The sequence below is a fragment of the Agelaius tricolor genome, unplaced genomic scaffold, assembly GCF_023055355.1.
Source record: "Agelaius tricolor isolate 1412-34295 unplaced genomic scaffold, bAgeTri1.0.p SCAF_8, whole genome shotgun sequence".
NCBI classification, from domain to species: domain Eukaryota; kingdom Metazoa; phylum Chordata; class Aves; order Passeriformes; family Icteridae; genus Agelaius; species Agelaius tricolor.
The window spans coordinates 40,814,440-40,835,116 of record NW_027269268.1 but is presented as its reverse complement, the minus strand read 5'-3'; the positions used below and the strand labels follow the sequence as shown (position 1 = coordinate 40,835,116).

The following is a 20,677-nucleotide window of genomic DNA, read 5'->3' as shown; positions in this document are numbered from 1 at the left end:
CAAAGCCTGTGCACACACTGTCCCACTGAGCAGCAGGCACCTGCACAGCACACCAAGGGAGAGAAACGTGCACGTGCATGGAGTCCAGCCCTCCTTCCCTTCAAATTTATCTGTCACAACAGCAGCAGCCAAGCATTTGGTAGAAAAACTGGGAAAATCACACTGGTAGCAGCTCTGGATTTGTGTATTTCTCTCTTAAAATAAAGAGTTCTGATTCTCCTGTCTTCTCAAAGTGAACTGGTATGCCAGTGTCCAACCACCCACAGAAAAACCAGTAATTTTGGGCAATGAACAAACATAGTCAGGAATTTTCACACAAAGCAGAAAGGTTCAGTCTATAACACTGACACAAAAGATATTCAAGTTAAACACAGATGTCCTTCTGACTACAAGACACAGGATTCCTGCAGAGCAGAAGGGGATGGTGTGCCAGTGTCTGGCATATGGCAGTAGGGTCACCTCAACAGCTTCACTCTCCACAAAGGAACTCCTGCACCACAGTGCTTTACTTACAACTAACACTCTTGTTTTGCAGGCTTCAGATAGATTTCAGTATCTCCCAGCCTGTAACTCTCCATTTTACTGAAAGGCTGAAGACACAAGTGGTTCCATCTCCTTTACACTTTCTGCTAGTAGCTAGTGCTTCTTACCTGGATACAAGCCATGAAAGACAGAGGAACAGATGTGAACCACTCCAATACACCTGCCATTAATCCCTGGTACAAAGAATGGTACAAGGTTGGACTCCACACTTTTAATCCCATTTGTCTGAACTGAGGAATAGCTTTCTGTCCTCTCTATTGTATTTCTATTGCATCCTCAATAGTTTAAATTGAGGATTGGCAATGTGAGTGAGTGCCACTAGAATCTGAATGACACAAGTAGTAAGAGAGAGTATGGAAGAAAGAATCTGACTAGCAGTCACCATTTTGTTTGTCTGTTTTAGAAAAGAAACTGCATAAAAATATTTGCATTATATGCCAGGTACTGGGCAAAGGTAATTTTCTTCATCTAAAATATAATGAGTCCTACTGACTTCAGGAGTCAATGGAGAGAAAGAACTGCACTTCTCTGGAGAATATCCTGCATAAAATATATTGATATGCTCAGAAATTTTAGGGATGTGCTCATTAGTGGTTTTGTGCTAATTAAAAGCAAGTGAAGTTGCCCAGTGGCACAGACATACAATTCAGCTGGTGGCTTGACTAAATCTGCCTTTCCTTGATAGCTTCATTTAGAGCACTGTGCAAATACATTAGAAAAACCTTCTTCTGAATATAATGATTCAGTGAAAACAGAACATAAAACTGAATTACAATGGATCTACTGTGTGAAATTAGATGTTTTACTTCACAAAAAAAAGCTAGGTTTAAGAGAACAGTAATTTCCCCTCTCATATCCAAGCTCTGCTCATCCTTCAGCTCACACACTGTAGCAGAGGCTCTAGGATGCTGTGAAAATGACTGCTTTATCCTCACACCAACCTTGTGAGGCAGAAGAGTGCAGGCCTGTTCTAATCAAAGGGGGGTGTAGGAGAGGTCTGAGATGCATTAAATAACTCCCTGAAGTCATGGCCAGGCTCCAGGTCTCTGCAGGCTCCCTGCACCAAGCCCCAGCCAAACACACACAGTGCACAGAGATCAGCCACTGTGCTCCAGTGTGACTACACATCAGAATCCCCTTCCATCCCCATCCTGCAGTATGGGCTGCTCCTTCTACTATGGCAAAACTTGGTCTATTTAGTACTATCAGTAAAAGCTGGAGTGTGACTTCCAACAATCTATACAATGGATTCATTTGCCACTTTGAATCTGTAGTGAAACACGCATTAGAGAGCAAACGGAAGGCTCCTGGTTTTTTCCAACATAGAAGTCAAAGACCTAATATTTCTCCATCTGCAAATTAATTTCATGTTGCTACAGTACTGAAGGGATGGGAAAATTTATTATGGTGAAAATCATAGAGCTGCATAAGTGTGAAGTTGTGCACAAGCCTAGGAAGCAGCACATTGGCCCCATGGCCTGCCTGCAGTCAGAGACACTGAGGGGGAAGCCTGGGCACCTTGGGCAGCTCCAGCCCATGCTGAGGGCTTGTAACACAGTGAACTCAAGCTTCACCTCCCAGCCTCAAACTTTGAGACTTTTTATAAAAAAGAAAGCCAGCAACCAAACAACTTTAACCTTTTCAAAGTAATTTTGCTTCAGCTGAACTAAGCATTTTCCTGCACAATGCACAGAGCCATCCATGAAGTGCAATGTATGGCATCTACAGGAGGAAGGCTTCCTGAATGGGGGCTTCTGACAGCAGATGGAAGCTCCAGAGGAGCTGGCTGCATTTCACCTGCTGTGGGAGAGGGAAGCACGCTGATAGCACACAGGGGCCTCTTAGCCCTACAGTTTATTCTAGTATTTCACATCACTACATTGGTATATCAATTTTCTATTAAATCTAGTCATACTGCCCAAATACTTTCTGGTATTAAGAAATCTCAAAGATGTTAATCATCTTTGAAAGCATCCATCCAGGATTAGAAATACCAGGATTTTCTTTCTTATCTCTACTTCATGCAACTCCAGCACTAAAATTCTGGTTTTTTCCCTGAGTGGACTCATATATGTACCTGAAGCTAGACTTAAAAATCTGCATTCAAGGAGATACGAATGGTATCTCTGACAAATGCACTAGCAAGAATTAGAAGAAAATTCAGAAAAAAATAACTGTGGCCTAAATCACCCTGGGAAGTCTATGTTAGCAAACAGCAGCCAGGAACAAACCCAACACACAACTAGAGTCCTATGCCAGACAGCATTTGAAAGAGAAAAATGAATGGATTAATTTTAAAATTCCACAGAACCACAACACAATTTCACTTGCAATTAGTCCCACCTTCCATTTAAAGCCCACTAGCAAAATGGATGCTTTGAAAACAAGGATAAAGTTCCCTTAAAGATGCATATGCCCAGAGCACAACTTGAGAAGTTCTTTTTATAGCGAACCGTGAGATAGAATACCCCTAAACACAAACACCTGCTTGGTAAGAACAAAAATATGCCAAAGCACAGGAAAACAACAGACAAAATCTCCAGTGCATGATAAACTGAGCTCTAGAAGCACTGTGGAGAAAACCTTCTGGTGTTACAAAAATCTCGAAGAAGTTTGTTATCACAAACAGTGCATATGACTGGCTAATTAAAAGCAAGTGAAGCTGCCCAATGGCACAGACTTACAATTCAACTTGTATGTGATTGTCATCACATGTTTCACAAACAGTAAAACAAGAGATGCACAAGAAACAGAATGATCCTTTCCCCCAGGTGAAAACAGTAGCTAATCTTTGGTGGAAACCTTTTAATTTGTGGACATGCCAGAGGACTGCAGGTGGTTTTAGAAAGCTGGAAAACCAGTTATGTAGGATGAGAAGAGTACCCTTTCTGGATTTCTATTCACCTTTGTTGCTGAGCAAAAACAAAAGACTGCAGATAGATCCTACAGGATTAAGATACACAAAGCTTCAAGAGCTGTTTTTCAATGCACAACCTTCACCTTCTCGTTTTCTTCAATGGACAAAGACATCCACCTCCTCTTTCTTATCAATTTCTTACAAGTTCCTTTAATGTTACTCTTCTGCTACTTCAAATCCTGATATACAACAGCAGATAATTAATTATCTTTTGTCATTCTGGAAGGATCAAGGTCACAAAGTTTTTTGAAGGCAGCATTTTAGTACTCACTGGCAGTTGAAAAAATTCCATTTTAGGAACCAAGATCAAGATAAAAGTCTTCATGTATATAGTTTTAATGTAGGATTGAACTATCACAGGACTAGTGCATGCACTTCATGTGCCCTAGTATAAAAATGGATGCAGCAGAATTAGAAACGACAGACAGATAAAAATCTCTCTGCAGGAAGAGACACTGCGTAAAGTAGGGCTCTCCAGCTTGGAGAATAAATGACAGGGAGGAGGGGAGGATGTCAGAAAAATCTGTAAAATCATGAATGGTGGGAAGAAGGCAAGGATGGAAAGGAAATCATCATTCACTGTTATTTACTGCTTCCTAAAAGAGAAAAGCAAGAGGCATCTAATGAAATTATTGGAGGGCAATTTTATAATAAAAGGAAATACTTTTTCATATAACACGTAATTTGATTATGGAGCCCATGGTCACAGGATGTTGTGGCTGCCAGAAATACAAATGAGAAAAAAATGATTAAACAAATTCATATTATAAGTCTATCAAGGGCAATTAAAGAAGATAACATGAATGACATACCAAGTCTAAAAGCCCTGAAACTATCAATTACTGAAAGTGAAAAAGATATAATAGGGGGAGGACCACTTTATGCTAGCCGTGTTTTTGTTTTAGTGAAGCCATAAGTTTCTGCCACTGACCCCTGTCAGAGAAGCAACCCATAAAGAACTCCATGATCCTAAGCTCTGCTATATAGGGTCATTTGGTTATGTACAACATGGAACTGTAACCACTGTAACTCTTGTAAAAGCCCTGCCTTCCATTTACTGTATTACATATAAATATATATGTAATATATTTACATTGGAAACAGTGGAACTAACAACATTATTGAAGGATTTTTATCAAAGTTACCACAGCAGTTATACTGGACCAGATTAAAAAGCCTCATCTAATGTGAGAATTCTCAAACCATTATATCCAAGCTTCCTCTAAGGGATTTATATATAAATATAGATTTATATTCCTAGAAGGAAAATACACAACAAATTTATTTTCATAAATACAAAGGTGCTTTCCTACCCTGAGATACAGAATATTCTCATATGACAATAGAAATGCAGGAGTTATGGGACTGAATATTAATATTTTTCCACACTTGTCCCCTTCCGATTTATATTAACATGCATCGAAAAGGAAGATTTTACTACTTTCATAGCAAATTATGCATCACCATTTAATAAATATAAATTTACTTAGAGGCAAATAGAACAGTTGGTCTTAAATATCTGTATGAATAAGGAAAAGGGAACATAGCTGAACTACTGAGGAACAGTTAAGCAACAGCAGATCTGTCTGGTGATTAGTGCAGAGACACTGCTGGGGAGAGGTAATTAGCACTGCTTACACTACATGCTTTTACACATGACAATTACTACAGTTCAAAAAAGCTCTTCTGTCAGTCAGGGTTTACAGTCTCACTGTCCTGATATTATTTGGATTCCAGAAAATTTTCTAAGTAGAAAGGAGAGATGACAGCAACAAACTGTAAGCAAGATGCTAGCCAGAAATTCAGTTTATGCACCAACAACAAATTCTCACTGAATCCTGCCACCTGAAAATAGAATCAGCTCAGATAAAACTGTGGCCAGGCAGACACACAATCCTGACATAGCATCTGTAAAACAATAAACCAAAAGTCAAAATAACCCAATCTGGTGGCCTTTACACTGACCCTTTTGCAGTAATGTTACCAGAAGGAAAAAATAGTTTTCTCTCTCTTTTAAGCTTTGATCACCACCTTACCCCTCAGCAAGTCATAAAAACACATCCCACCAAAAGAGCTTTAGTGTTTTAGCAAATGAAGTAGTTGATTTGCTCATTACTGCAGAATTCAAGCTGCAAGGTTCCTTTCAAAAAGTTTACTTTTAAAACACTGAAGAAATGAAATACTACTCTTGTGAACTCACACTTGTTTTCAGCATTTTTGACAGAAATTTTTATGACTTTGTGTCTTGTGATACCTGGAACTTTTAAACTCCCTAACTCTTGGAATCAATGGGAAATTGCAGCTTGTCCACTTAAAAAAAATACCCAAATCAACAAATATTCAAAAAACCTCTCATTACAACCCACCAACTCACAGAATCACCCAAGTTTCAAAAAAAGGTAAAAGATGAAAAAACAAAATTAAAATGAAAGCATAACCCTAAAAATATAAACAACGACCTGAAATTTATTCTTGCTTTTGAATACACATTGTTTTAAAACTCCCATTTAGGGACAAGGTGTATTAGTTCCAAGAAGAATTTATGTTTGTTTTCCTTTTGTTTTTAATTGGTTTACTGGCATAGATTGAAGAATTTATTCATCTTTATTTTAGTCTTTATAAATGCATCACATCTATAAGTATTCCTGTGCAATGAAACTGAGGATGCAAAATTAAATGGATTACTAATAAAGGAGCAACATGTGAAAACTCCCTCCCCTCCCTTCTACTTCCAATGCTTCATCTGTCCATTTGCCCTGTCTGCAGATGGGGTGCTTTGCAGAGGAAAACAAAAGAGGTCTCTATGCAAATACTAGATTTATTCCTCCACCCACAATAAAGCTTCAGTTGTACACTTGAATATTTAAAATACAACCAGTAATTATTATTACAATATTTTTTAAGTGTGGTCTGCAGGGAGTGCAACTTTAAAATCAGTACATTTGCCTGTGTTTTTGTTTAAATACTGTCTGACAGTTTTGCACTGATGTCAACAAAATTTGGAAGTAGTGAACCTCAAACATTGGTTGAACACATAGATAAATCTCCACTTACTTCTGGCAGAGAGAAAATCCACCCTTCTGCATCAATCCTGGAAAACCAATGGAGCAGAGTCACTACTCACTTGGTTTTATCTTGGAACAGCTGAAGCTTGTCCCAGGTTAACAACAGACTCCCTCCAGCCAGAGAGACCTGTCCACAAAAAAGGTGATTTCCTCTGGGAAATGTTGAGTACACTGGACCATCCCCACTATTTTCTGGACCAGCTTTTTGATACTTAAAGTGGATGTGACCAGAACCACTGGGAGGAACAGAGAATGGGGAAACTTCCACTGTCACCCTGTTCCTGAGGCAGCTTCTTTAAGCTGCATTTTCCCTGTGAAGTAATTGTAGGATTAAAAAAAATCTTAGGTAATAGGCTTGGTATGTTCAAAGTACCAGAATCTGGAGTATAGTTCTGAAAGAGAGAATTCACCTGTGACATGAAATCAAGAGAACTATAGAAAACAAATTTTCTGTTAATGATCATCCATTAATTTTGATGTTGCATAAAAGTCTTATTTCCTGTACTAAAACTGAATACACATAGGTAATATAATTTTACAAAGCCTAACACACCCATTTTAGCAGGAAAAAAATCAATCCTGTAAGAAAAATGAAATAAACTTCCTTTTCCACACCAGTGGAAGCTTAGCCCTGAAATCCCTGTTGTTCTGACATCATCTTCCTACTTATCAGATATCTTTGTTACAAAAAGCATTGGTTATGTTTCAGCACAATTAATCAAAGGAAATTAAGCAGTCAGGAGACTACAAAGTTTCTTAGTTGATCCACTGACAGCTTCCATGGGCAAGAAAGGGAAACTTACTGTTTTGCTTTAGTTAAGCACAACAGAAAAATAAGGTAATTTTACACCTAATGTTATCTTGAAATTCTGCTAGAGCTGGAGTGTGACCAACAATGCTAGCTTACCCACAAAAGAAAAAAGTGAACTAAATTACAAATAATTTTACAAAAGCCAAACCAAACTATTTCTTATTATTAGTTTGTTTCTGTAATGAGCAAATACAGTTGTGCTGTTTAATTACAGTTCCCCTGTAATGAAGAGAAAAAGTTGTGTAAAGGTTTTGTGTGAGTCAGCTTTCTAATAAGACATCCTTTTTCTACCTCAACAAATTGATTTGTTTAGAACTGTCAAGAAGGACAAAAAAAATATCCAAGATATTACTCAACATTCTTTGACAGCTCCCAGTTCAATACTGGCTATAAACTGTCTCATCTTTCTAACTCCTGAACTGCACATTCAGTATTGCAAAAGTTCCTTTACCTTGAACTTTAGGGAATGACTAGGGGTACCACTATTACACTGTTTAGAGATATTTTTTTCTTCCCTTTGACTACAAGAAAAATACAGGGGAAGAATTTGTCACGTGTAAAGGAGAAATCAGAAGTCTGGTTTTTAATGTATTTTAAATTTATGTAAAGATCTTCAAGCTCTATGGATCACAAGAATAAAACATCACTTGTCAATTCAATATTGAAATAATGAGCATTCAGGAAGATACTGCTGCAACCTAAACTGTCAGATACCAGCTGATCTTCCACTGAGCAGAATTTTTTATAACAGATAAAATGTATTCAGCATCCAGGCCTAAGTGACATTGTTTACCAGTGCTATGAAAAAGTAAAAGAGAATTGTTACTTACAGTTACTAGATGCTCTTGTATAGTTCAACATGTACTGATCTGTTACCAGCATCCTTTAAGTTTGCTACATACATGTCCCAACAGCTTCATATTCTCCTTCTGTGTAGCATCTCCAACTCAAATATAAGAAAATACACTGCTGTGTTTAAACAGACACTCACTCAATTAGTCGAACCAGGAATGGTGCTTTGGATGGGAGGGAAGAGAAGCCACCCCCATTCAACTGCCAGTAAATATAACAGAGAAAACACCACACGTTGACCCTATAAATGACTGCATTTTCTAATAAGCCAAGAAAAAATAAGAGAGATGGCTATACACGGATTTCAGCAGTGCGTGCATATACTGCATCCTTCACTGAATTCATTCCAGCTTGCAAGACATTGATGTATTTTCTGACTGACTCTGCTTAGGAGACAAGCTTTTGAAACAGTACTTTCAGCCCACAAGCTTTTAGATGACAATCAAATCAAGATTTAATCAGTTCAACTTTGAACCAGAACAGCCCCTCATCCTGCAGATCAGCCCCCGGAAATATCTTTATGTTGATTTTTTTTCTCTCCAGCTGCCTGTATAAACATGAAAAGTTTAAAAAAATGTAAAGCAAAGATCCACTCTTTGAAGACAAAATTCTTCTTAAGGCTGTAAACCTCTGACTTTCTGAAGGTGCATTGCAGGAATGGTAGAAATTGATTTAGTGAAAGGCTTCTATTAGTGAGAGCGCTGTTCTCATTGCAAAGTCCCTCCCCTTGCTATAATCAATAATTTAAGCAAAGCCAAGAATCATGTCAGACAAAATGACCAGGATAACTTGACTGTCTCTTTCTTACAGAGTACAAGTAAAATTAAATTAAGGTCTGAATGGGAATGTATTCTAATTTAAAAATTAATTTGGCCAATTTAAGTTGTGTCTTTGGCTTTCATGTTGAGTAGGGGAGGAGGGATGGGGTCACTTGTTCCTTACTAAAAAATTCTCAGGTTCAGAGCAGTGCCCAAAATCCACTTCCAAGAAGTAAAAGCCATAACCTTTGATTTAGAGTATTTTATCGGTTACATGCAAACAAAAAATGTGCTCTACAAAGTTAAAGCTCTGACTTGTGGATCATGACAATGCTACTCCTCTCTCAGTGCCCTGCAATGTCTGAGTTAATAACTGATGCAGGGTTTAAAATTTGAGCTCTGCAGAATCTCAATTCAAAAGCAATTAAAAACATGAAAAATGCATTTAGTTACATTGTGTTATTGTTCGGGATTAAATAGTTTTATTAAGGAACAGTTTCATTGAAGAATTCTGAGAATGATTTTCAAGGTAAAGCCTTGAAGTAGTCTTAATACATAATAAATCATTCCAGTGTATCAAATTATATACATATAAAATAATCAACATAAATAGCAGTCAAAAAACAATCCCTATAATACACCACCGTATAAAAATGGATTAAAATGCCTCAGAGATACTATAAGCAGGAAGCAAAAATATATGTTTTACATTTGGAGTTGTCCTCTCCCTCTCTCCCCAGTGATTTCTCATCATCAAAGATCATGGACAAACCTACATTGCAAGCTGAAGGACACACTGCTGGGGTTTACAAAACCAGATCCACACACTGCAAGGAGCCCACTTAATGTCATTATCTTGAGTTCTGTGGCATCCAGATATTGGACATTTAGGGCCTAATCCTGAGTACCCAGGGGCTCTCAGAATGAAGCAATCAAGTCTTAACAGCAAATACATGTGCTTTCATGGGATTGCCTAAAAAGGCTTCATGTCCCTTCAGGCAGGGACCAGACATCCACTCTCAAACGAGGACTGAGTTCAGAGCAAGGTCTCTGCAGCATGCCAGGTCACATCACACAACACCTCTTCTGGCCCATGGAGGTGCTCAGTACTGCTCTGATCTACCCACCTTCTCCTGATGCAACAGCAACAAACCCAAGGCTGCCTGCAGCACCATCTATCCCACGTCTTGGTGGTACATGCTATAGGTTTCTGTACATCCAGAAATTTCTATATGTGCAATACCATAACTTTGAACAGCACCATGGTGACTCAAGGGACCCAGAACCCCACTTCAGCCAATCCCATATTGCTAATTAAAGCTGAATTCAACTTCAGTCAGCTCTTGACTTACATGAGAATTCAGCACACAAGGAACCAGTGCACTGAGAGACTGGGATATAAAGAAGCCACTAATTTGGGGAGATTATAAGAAACACCTCCAGATGCAAACATATCAGGTCAGGAACTTGAGAAGGATTTAAATCTGTGTTCCTGTACAGACATCATCTTCCACAGGGGCTTGAACTAGGATCTGACTTTCTCTTGGCAGTACTTCAGTATTAAATAACTCAGAGCTCCCCATTTTTGTGTTAAGTTTTCAGAACTTCCATGAAAATAACACCCCAGCACAGACAAAATCCCCAATACTCATTTCTGCTGTCAAACTTAGTCCATGTGATTTACTGTCATGGCCTTTGTGCTAGTCTTGCTTGCCTAACCTACTGTCTACAAACACCCCTGCTTGCTTCCAGCTCTCGTGCAGTTGGTACCAAGTCCTTATTTATCTCCACAGCTGCATATTATTCACTCTCCTTTTGCTTCCCCCTCCAATGCATCCCTCCTCCAGGTCATGTTCCCATCTTCCAGCCTATCCTCCCCACTTCACAACCCACATGTTCCCCCAGCAGCTTTCTCCTCTGAGAGCACCAGGGAGACCAGCTCAGCACTGCTGGGCCCAACACTGGGATCACAGCAGGTGCTCATAGGAACAACCACAGGGGCCAGGCTTCACATTTCTCTTCTGCAGAGTGCAAAGAGGCAGGAATATCTTCAGAACAGGGAACCCCCAAAGTGTGCTGGCCATTCCCAGCTTGTACACCTGGTTAATCACTGCTACCCCAGCAACTGCAAGGTCCTCAGAGAGCTCAAGGGCCACTGCAAAGACTGGAGACTCATTCTGCTGAGTGGCAATACCATTCCTCTACCACACCTCCTGCAGCTGACATACAGGAGCCTAGAAGATAAACAAGCACCCAAACAGGCTGCAAAGAGCTTCAGTGCACACAGACCACACCTAGAAGAATATAACCTTGTTCTCAGCTTGCCTTAACAAACAGAGGTGTGCATATGAAGCCTCCTCCCAAAGGTAATACTGTTTCTTCCTTCCCTTCCCCAGAGATATCTATATCCATTTCAAAGCATCAATCAGGTGGATTGAAGTTTGGCCTGACTTCTATGCAGCATTCAGAAGTGCTGAGGCAGAGGTTTCCTGGATCAATTTTGGCCATAATTTTTTATTACTTGAACAGCTTTATGAACTGGAAAGGTTTTTTTTTAAGGAGAGGTAGTTAGTCTGGTATCAGCTTATTGTGGCTTTTCTGTGCAACTTCCTGCATTATCATCCCTCTGAAATCAGCATCCTGATTTTCCCCATTACCTTTGTTTTCACTTCTGTGATTTGTTTTTCCCTTCCTCTTTGCTTGGTCCTGTGTCTGACAATCCTAGGCATAGAAGAGTTTTTCCAGCAAGATGCATTTAACCTCAGAGAGGACATGCAGCATCCAGAACTACACACTTCTATCCCTAAACTACAGAAGCTTGGAAAGTTTCCAAAAATAGTTTGTCAAGTTAAGTACCTGACATGATTAAGTTATTTACCACTTCTGAAACTTGAATCTGCCCTACAGATGCTCAGAAGAGTTTTCCACTTGGCTACAGCACACAAAAAGCATGTCCTAATATCTCTTAACATTACACACTCATGTAAAGTGCATTGTGGAGTTAAGGGAAATGTGCAGTGCTCTGGGCATCTTGTGAACCACTCAGGCAGTAGCATGAGGCTGGCATTTACTTCTCTGTGTTGTCTTGGCACCACCTCTACTCCCCATTGCCACCTTTTGCTTTCCCATGCAGGTATTCCACATGTTCCAGGTACAGGCCCTGCAGGCATTTGTTTATATCACAACTACACATTTTACTGAATAGAAAAATATTCATTTTTAACATTCTCAAAATCATAGTACTGCACTTATATAAAGCAGGACTATGATCTTTTCTGGATTAGGAATTATGTGCTTTACTAAGGTAGCATGGGAAGTGTCCTTGAAAACACAAACACCAAACAAGAAATGAAATATCAAGGGCAAGACAACCCAGTGATCAGACTCCCATCAAGTGGCCAGAAGTTTAGCTGGAGTAAGGTCAAAATCAATGAAGCTGTGCCAGTTAGGACTGGGCTACATCTGACACTGCCTGTAGCCAAAGGACAGAGCTAGCCACAGCAATGCTTTAGTAGTCAGAGCACTGCCACCACAAGGCAACTGTCTTCAAACTCAATCTCCCCCAGCCCCAGGGCACTCAGGGAGAGATGTCACACTAGGAGAGAGCTGTTTTTACAGAGAATATGACAAACCATCCCAGACCCTTTTGGAACAATACAGCAGAGATCAAATAGGGAGCTATTTGACAGACACAGACACAGTAAATTAACAAATTTCATTTCTGCACTACAGGGCAGGTGTTTCAAACTCTGTTCACAGCTGGTTAATTCATCTGTGAATGTTACCTAATGTTCATCCTGCTCAGGCTGTGATTGTTTCTCCAAATGCAAGTCCTAGCTCTTGCCTCCTCTCTGCTGCCTGTCTTGGACACCACCAGACATCTCAAGGGACACCAGGTGGGCAGCTGAACCAAGCTCACTCCAGGGAGGAAATTGAATGGCTCTGATGAACTGAAAAATCATTATCTTTTTGGCAAACAGTTAAGTATGAAACTGTAACATGGTCTGGAAAACCTCTTCTGTAGTCCCAAATTTTGGTAATTGCAAACAGAGTTTGGAAGAGGATATTAATCACTGCTATATCAAGCATTTATTCTCCCATTCCTGAATTTAGGCATGTTAATTCACTTTTACATACTCATTTTTGTTATCTATCTCAAATCAAAAAGCTGTTGATTATTCCTCTTAATTGTGGGATCTGGGGGCTGATTGCCACTCTTAATTATAGAATTTCAAGTCAGAGCATTCAAACAATCCAAGATAAGGATTTAGGTAGCTCCACCGAGAATCACAGAATAAAACCAACCTGGCTGCCTAAACACAGCAAGCAGCCTCCCTGTGCAACTGATAGTGGCAATGTGTACTTGAGAGGATCATCTTTCAAGTTCAATTTATTATCAAGTTCAATTTATTTTATAGCCTTCTACCAGTAGACCCTGAAACCATGAAGAGTGTATAACCATGGCTGCCCTTGAAGTTTTATTTCTTTTAAACTGACCCTAAAATCTTCTTATAGGGATGGCTAAATAAGAGACAAACATGCAGTTAGTAACTTCACATGCAGAATGTGAAGAATACCTACACACACATTGGGGATATAGAGCAACAGTCACCTTTCTTATTTCATAAGCAGTCAGCAGTCAAGCCTAAGACTATAAAACATGCACTATTTTTGAGACATGGTTATCAGTAACAAGCAGGATTAAAAAATAAAACAGCCCAATATTAAAAGTTGCCAGCCTTTAGGAGATGCACAGCAGGTGTGAAGCAGAGACTCTTATTCCCAAAAATCTGAAAATTGGGTGGTTACTTAGAACCCTACAACTGTATAGGTGGTTATCTGTCTAGTTTTATAGGACTTGTGTTAATCCACAATGTAACTGAATGTATTTTTAGTACATAAATCCTTTTCCCCACTCAGGAACAGAGAAAACATGTTCTGAGCAAGTAACAGACCTATTGTCTGTATCAGATAGGTACTGCCAAGGAAGAGTTGTGCTTTTAAGGGGACATAATTTAATTTTAATTTGGTCAAAGATGCCAGTTAAAATCAGAGGCAGAATTGGCCACTGCTATAAGTCTTTCTGACAAGCTCATGATTTCCTGTAATTTTTATTGTATTAGGAGAGCTATTCTCCCCAGCCATGCTGTTCTTTCAGAGCACCAGGCTCTCTGCAAGAGCAGCACTCCTGATCCCCAAGGGCTGCTCTCCCAGCTGCCCTTTCTGCATGGGATAGAACTGGTTTATCAGGAACCAGCTGTTAAACTGCCCTCTGCTCAGAGACCAGCAGCAGACAGGCACTGGTATGTTGCAGTTGCACACAGCAGCAGCACTCCTGAAAAAGGACACTTGTGGTTTTAATGCCCCTTTGATTTCAGCTAGGGAGAGACAAGGCACCAAAGGCTGAGAGACCAGGGAGCCAGAGGAGGCTGCTGCCCTGCACATCCTCCCACAACCCCAAAGAGGGCAAGAGGGGCAGCTGGCATAGAGCAAGAAATATCTGTGGCTCTCTAGCATCATGTGTCCCACATCTCAGAGACTTTCCTAATTATGGGGCTATTCCTGGCTCTAGAAGGAGGGGGTTTTATTTAAATTAAAACAGAAAGCAAAAGCAAATTCCAATTTTCTTGTTGGTTTGGAGACAAATAGAATTCTTTTTATTTCCTGAAGAATCCCCATTTCTAATTCATTGAAGATTATTACACAGAGCACTGCACTTTACTATGGCAGAATAACTTTCCACTGAAATTGTTTTTCAGGTGATACAAACATTAAGAAATGTGCCTGCCTCATAGGGAGCTTCTTAACAAAAACCAAACAAACAAAGAGAAAACATCACCCTCATTCTCTCCTAGGTTTGAGCTCTGGGGCATGTGCTTCACTGCTGCTTGCACCACATATATTCATACAATGAATACAAATACATGCAAATTTTATCCAGGTGAAACTGATAAATACACAGAGAGGGAGAGAAGGAATAGGTAGATGGTGTACTAACACAAGATGCATTTCCTTTAAAAGCCAGACTAAGGAAAGTTTCTTGAGAGAGAAGGAGGAAGCACTCCCCATGATGTGAACCGAGTTCTGGTCAATTTGCAGTATTAAAAGCACCTCGAGCTGGTGTGTGGTTATTCATAAGACTCTCCAAATGACAGAGGATTCAGCTGGATAGACACAGCAGCTCCCAGGGGAGATGCAGTGCCTGAGGCCAAGGGAGGCAGGTCTCCTTGTCTGGGGACTGCCTGCAGTGCTAGGTGTCAATCAGCTCTGGTGGAAAGTCACTGCCTGTCTCTAGGAAGGCTGCCTGAAAACCCATTAGGGCTTGGCATGTGCTAAGATCTCGATGACATCCCACTGCTTTGCTGACTATAGGTTTTTTCTGCTTCTAAAATCCCCAAAGACTTTTTTTTTTTTTTTTGAAGTACTAAATCTCAAAAAGAAGGTTAGATAGCTGAAAGCACTAATAAAATAATCTGAAAGTTGAGGTCTATGTAGATGCACATACAGCTAATTCCCCTGGACAAGAAAGAAGAGTTTCCTCCAAACACATTTCTTATACTGTACTGTGCTTGTGGTGTTCAGTGCCCATTAATAATGGATTCTATCATATCTGTTTATCAACATTAACATTTGTTTAAATAAATCAGGATTTTTGTATCTTTAAATTGAGTTGTATTTATTTTTTACCTCATCACTCAGAGAAGGTCAAGGCTCTTGAAAACACCTTTTTATTAGACTACACATAGAAGTATCCTGCCATAAGGAGACTTCAGGAGGATTTTATCTAAACAATTATGCATTCTGAGTGCAATCAATTAAGAATAAAGTTTTCAGGGTTTTTGAATTACACAACTCCAAAAGAAAACACATGAAAACAAAACAACAAAAATACCTCACAAAACAACATTCAGATTTCTAGGATTTAAATAATGAAATATTGTTAAGAGTGGGAAAAGCAAGACAAAACAATTCAGAAGCCCTAATAGAAGCATATTGTTATTTCCAAGAGTGTCTTCTCAAGAAAGCCATATTTCTATCATATTTCTGCATAAACTGAAATGCTAAACACAATCTCTGCACTGAACATTATTAATACCCCAAGTATCTGCTGGACTACATTCTTTTACGGATTAACTGCTCTCAATACTGCAGGATTTCTTCAATTCCCACAAGTCATATGACTAAAACTCTACTGCATATTTTTCCCCCTAGATAAATGTCTTTCTTTCTTTCTTTGGGCCCTAAAATTTACTATTGGAGCATAAATGTGCTTTATAAATTAAATTTACTACTGGAGCATAAATACAAGGCTTGGGGAGCACTGAGCTGTGAAGACCCCACATGATGCTCTCCTCCTACCCCAGATGCAGTGGCAGTGAAGAGCCCTGTCCATGCCCAAAGGCACAGCCCTCCAGGACAGACACCACCAGGGCTCACTGCACAGCTCCTCAGCTGGAAGGGTTTCTCTTTACCCATGTTGACACATAGGGAGGGAACATCATCAAATGACTGGGATGTAGTGGGCACACTTACAAAGCTGTGCATTACAAAAGTTAAAATCTTCACTGAACCTAGTGAACATTTTACCTACACACACCTTGTTGTGTGTAGGTAGCTATCAGTAGTTCAGCATCTCCTGATAACCATGTTCTTCTCACAACATGCACCCACTGATTATTGAAGAGTAATTATTTATAAAGTAGCAAGAGGTGCAGTCAGCATATTTCTAGGACCCTGTATAGGCCATCTGCTGGTGCCTTTCTGAAAGCTGCCACAATCAACCAGGAAGCTTCCAAGCATTCCCTAGCAGACAAGCAGCTGTGTGCAAGGCCAGTGCTTGCATTTTGATACAATCCAGTTCCCCAGTGAAACTGCTAAACCACCTCTGTCCTTCCTGCACCAGCTGAGCAAAGCTAAGCAATCCCTTTCTAAAACAAGGCTGTGAGGAGCCTTTGCTTGTGTACCTGTTTCATCGGGTGAGCTCGGCGAGGCGCTGTCCTGGGACAGGGTAGTCCAGCTGGAGTCCTCATCACTTGGGGCCAGGTTTTGAATCCTGTGGAGGGCACAGTCTGTTTTGGCCCCAGTTTTTGGGTGATCCTTCTTTGTCTCAGGGCTTGATGACACCGTGGCAACCTGGCCATCCTCTGGGCTTGGCATCTCGTTCTGTTTCCGGGGCAGGACTTCCCCATTGACAATAACGGTAGAAGCCTGGCTGTTGCTCTGTGCAGACTTATCTTCCAGGCCAACAAAACCCTGCTCTAGATCTCGAGCTGATGTCTCGAGATCTGCATAGTAATTCAGGAAGCTCTTGGTCCTTCTTGGCTGCGAGGGCAATATTTCACAGCCAGAGGAATCCTGTGGGATCGGCTCATTGCCTTCAAACTTCTCAGAAGTTACATTTACGCCTGCAGTGGTACCAAGGTTTTTGTTGGGATCCTGCTGTCCCTGCTCGGCAGCTTTCCTGAGCTGGTTTTCTCCATTCTTCACCAGCTTGATATTGGCAGAGCCGTTCCCCAGAAGGGGCTGAACTGCTGGATCAGAAAGCCCCATGGCTGTCTGAATGTTAGTCAGCGCGTACTTTTTCCTGCATTTGGGAGGGGTGCTGTTCTTGGTCTCCGTGTGCCTGATCTCTGCATTGAGGAGCTCGTTGTGGGAGGAGCGCAGGTTCAGGGTGTTGGGCGGGGTGGCGGGGCCATTGCGGTTCACGGCGTCCGTGGCGCTGCCGCTCGCCATAAACACCGCCAGGGCATCCACGCCGGAATCGACTGCAAAGCAAAGGGAACACTGGTGAGACACATTCATTGCATTCACTCTTTGCTAGGGCTTCTGGTAAGGGCATGTAGCACTTTAGGCAATTGTTTTACAGGAGGAAAATTACCACAACCCGTGTGGGTAAGAGAAGAGACAAAAGCTTATCTTATTCAATAAGGAAGAACAGAGTCAGAAAAAAATACAGAGAGATTATCAGGACCACAAAGATGAGAAAAAGCAGAAAGCTTGGCCCCATACAAGACAATTTTATGGCAGGTTTTTCATTTCTGAATCTGTTGCAGGCAGGCTGTGGGACAGCAGGGGTGCCCTTTGCAAATGCCTGGGACTCTCACTATCATACCATAAGTCTTTCAGTATTTCACCTCTGTCTTGGATGGAGAGAGAAATAAGTCCTCAAGTGCTCATCACCAGGAAACAGAAATTTGAACTATTTCTAAGCAGACTGCCAACAGATGCTGCTTCTTTTTCATCTTTGTGTAGTGCTGTTACTGCTAACCCTGACCGGCTGGTCAGCTGTTGACTCGTAACACTTGCATTTTCTGTCTTTCTTTCTTTCCCCTCCCTCCCCTGCCACCTTCCTTTTTTATTTTTTTTTTAGGGAAGGGAAGTAGAGGGTCAGGGAAGACAACTAGAAGACCACAAAGGTGTATTTGATTTTCAGGGGCAGGGAAAAAAATCCCTTGACAAAACACCCTGCTGGAATTCAATCAACTTCAAACAAAAGGCTTGCTCCAGAGATGGTTTACTATTTCTATAGCTCACAAAGTTCATGCTTAAGGATAAAACATACATCCGAACATACACTGTTAAATTCTTTTGTCTGCTTTTAAACAAGTTTCTGATTTTTCTTAGCCATTTGCACAGCTCATATTTTGAAAAAAATATTAAGTTTATTGAGGGAACACATTTTTTAGATTATTAAAAATTATCAAAATATAGCTCTTTTAAAAAACTCATTTTAAAAACCCTGCAATTTGTTCCTGTACTCTCTATTTATGGCTTCCACTAATCTGCACAATACTCCATATGAACACCTCAATTTACTGTAACAGTCACTGTTGTTTTATACCTGGCAACTAAATTAGAGGCCAATTAATAAATCATTCCCATCTGCCACAACATGAAACACCCTTTCTGTTGTTCCTAATTCTCAGTTATCATTGACTGCTTATATTGCACATAAAAAGGTATCAGGGGCTTATCCAGGAATGAAAAGCTGTAATTTGAGCTAGCTGATGACAGATCATTCCAGCTGAGGTGTGCTGCATCTTTGTACATTTGATATATGACAGAACTGACTGCTGTACAGATTTACAAGAGATTAAATATATGGGTTTTAAAAGAAAATATAATACATAAACAGAGGGAAAAGGAGCACTTCACATTGATACCTAAATGCAGGCACAGTTGCCAGTGTTCTCTCCTCTTTGATGTGCTGTCAAAGCTGCTCACTTGCAAACATGATTCTGGTTCATTTGAAACCAAGCTGATCAAGTAATAATACCTTTTGTTCCCAGAATCACCCATCCAGGTGTTGAAGAACAATTTCTAAAATTGTTAAAAACAGAATTTAAACTAAATTTTACAACTGTTCATATTTGCCAATTTCTCAAGCCCTGGCCAGTCAGTCTAAACCAACTGCAAATTCTTTAGAAGATGGATCACCCCATGGCACATCATCTTAGGCAATGGTTAACAAACATCCTGGAAAAAAATTAAGCCACAAGACACTTTAAAACTCAACTATTACAAAATTTAAAGGAACTTTATAAATTACTTCTCAGATAAACACATCATATACACACACAGAGCTTCCTGGACCTTGTTCAAAACCAATCAGGTCTAATGCAAGCAAGGTTGCCTCTGATCAGATGTTACCAAAATGTTTTACATGAAACAGCTTCTACATATCAAATGGCTGCTTTGTACTCTCTTTCTGAATCATTCAAAGTCTGACAACATGAAAGTCACGTAAAAAGTAAAGTAATAGGGCAGGATAATTTCCCCCCTACATTGCCTGACCTTTAGAATTTGTGCAATTGCATGGTATCTAGGGATTTCACTAGATTACATTTTACTTCATGCTTCAGCAAATTAAAACAAACATCTATGCTTTTCACCCATAAATACAATCACCGCAATATAGAACAAGACAAATTTATTCTCCTCTGTTACAAATGAGCTACTTCATGCAATGTTTGCCACTTTTTTTGTCACTGAACAAATTTCTTAAAAAATAATCTTCCTGGATAAAGCTTAAGTATTTGCCTGTCAGCTTATCTTTAGCTTGTCCCCTGCTGTTATTGTTTCATTGCTCGGAAATATTGTTAAGAATAAGACCTTGGCAACATTGCAACACAATGTATTACATTTTACTAATCTGCTTGATAAAGGTTCTCCATTGATTTGATGAACACTGGCACATTGCTCAACGCTGAGCCAAGGAGTCTTTGTGGCTCACAGAGTGTTTGTGACTTGGCTGACAAGTTGGGCTGGTGTAGGCCATGAGCACAAAAATGTCAAAACAAACCTTTCACTAGACACCATCTCCCCTCCTGACCCCATCTCAGGTGATTCATTGATCAAACCATCATGACCAAATGATCAGTGAACAGGCAGACAGCAGCACAAGGAGTGCACAGAGTGAAGCCAGCTGCTCTCCTGGGGACCATGGGCCTGCTCGCTGGCTGTCACCCTGCACTCCCAGCCACGCCCTGGGACGCACACGGCCAGCTTCCCTCTGCTCTTGGAAGCAGACAGATGTGAGAAAAGGGAGAAAAAAAAAGAGAAAAGAAGGCAAAAAGAGAAGAAATACAGATGGGCAGATCTTCCATTTCAAGGGTAGAAGTTGCTATGAGACTGGGACTAACTAAACCAGCAGAAAAATTGGAATGCAAGGAAATGCCTAAGAGCACTGAAGAAAGATTGCATAGTAGAAAAGTGTAAGGAAGAAGACCAA

At 40.2% G+C, this 20,677-nt stretch overlaps 1 protein-coding gene across 11 annotated transcripts in view; it reads right to left on the bottom strand.

Annotated features, from left to right (window-relative positions):
• APBB2 (amyloid beta precursor protein binding family B member 2) overlaps positions 1–20,677 on the bottom strand; it is a 164,377-nt gene that overhangs the window by 71,465 nt on the left and 72,235 nt on the right. For all 11 annotated transcript variants that reach the window (XM_071432490.1, XM_071432493.1, XM_071432491.1 and 8 more), the window contains one exon: positions 16,911–17,711. In XM_071432490.1, the coding sequence (XP_071288591.1) occupies positions 16,911–17,711 (801 nt within the window). The remainder of the gene's footprint in view (positions 1–16,910; positions 17,712–20,677) is intronic.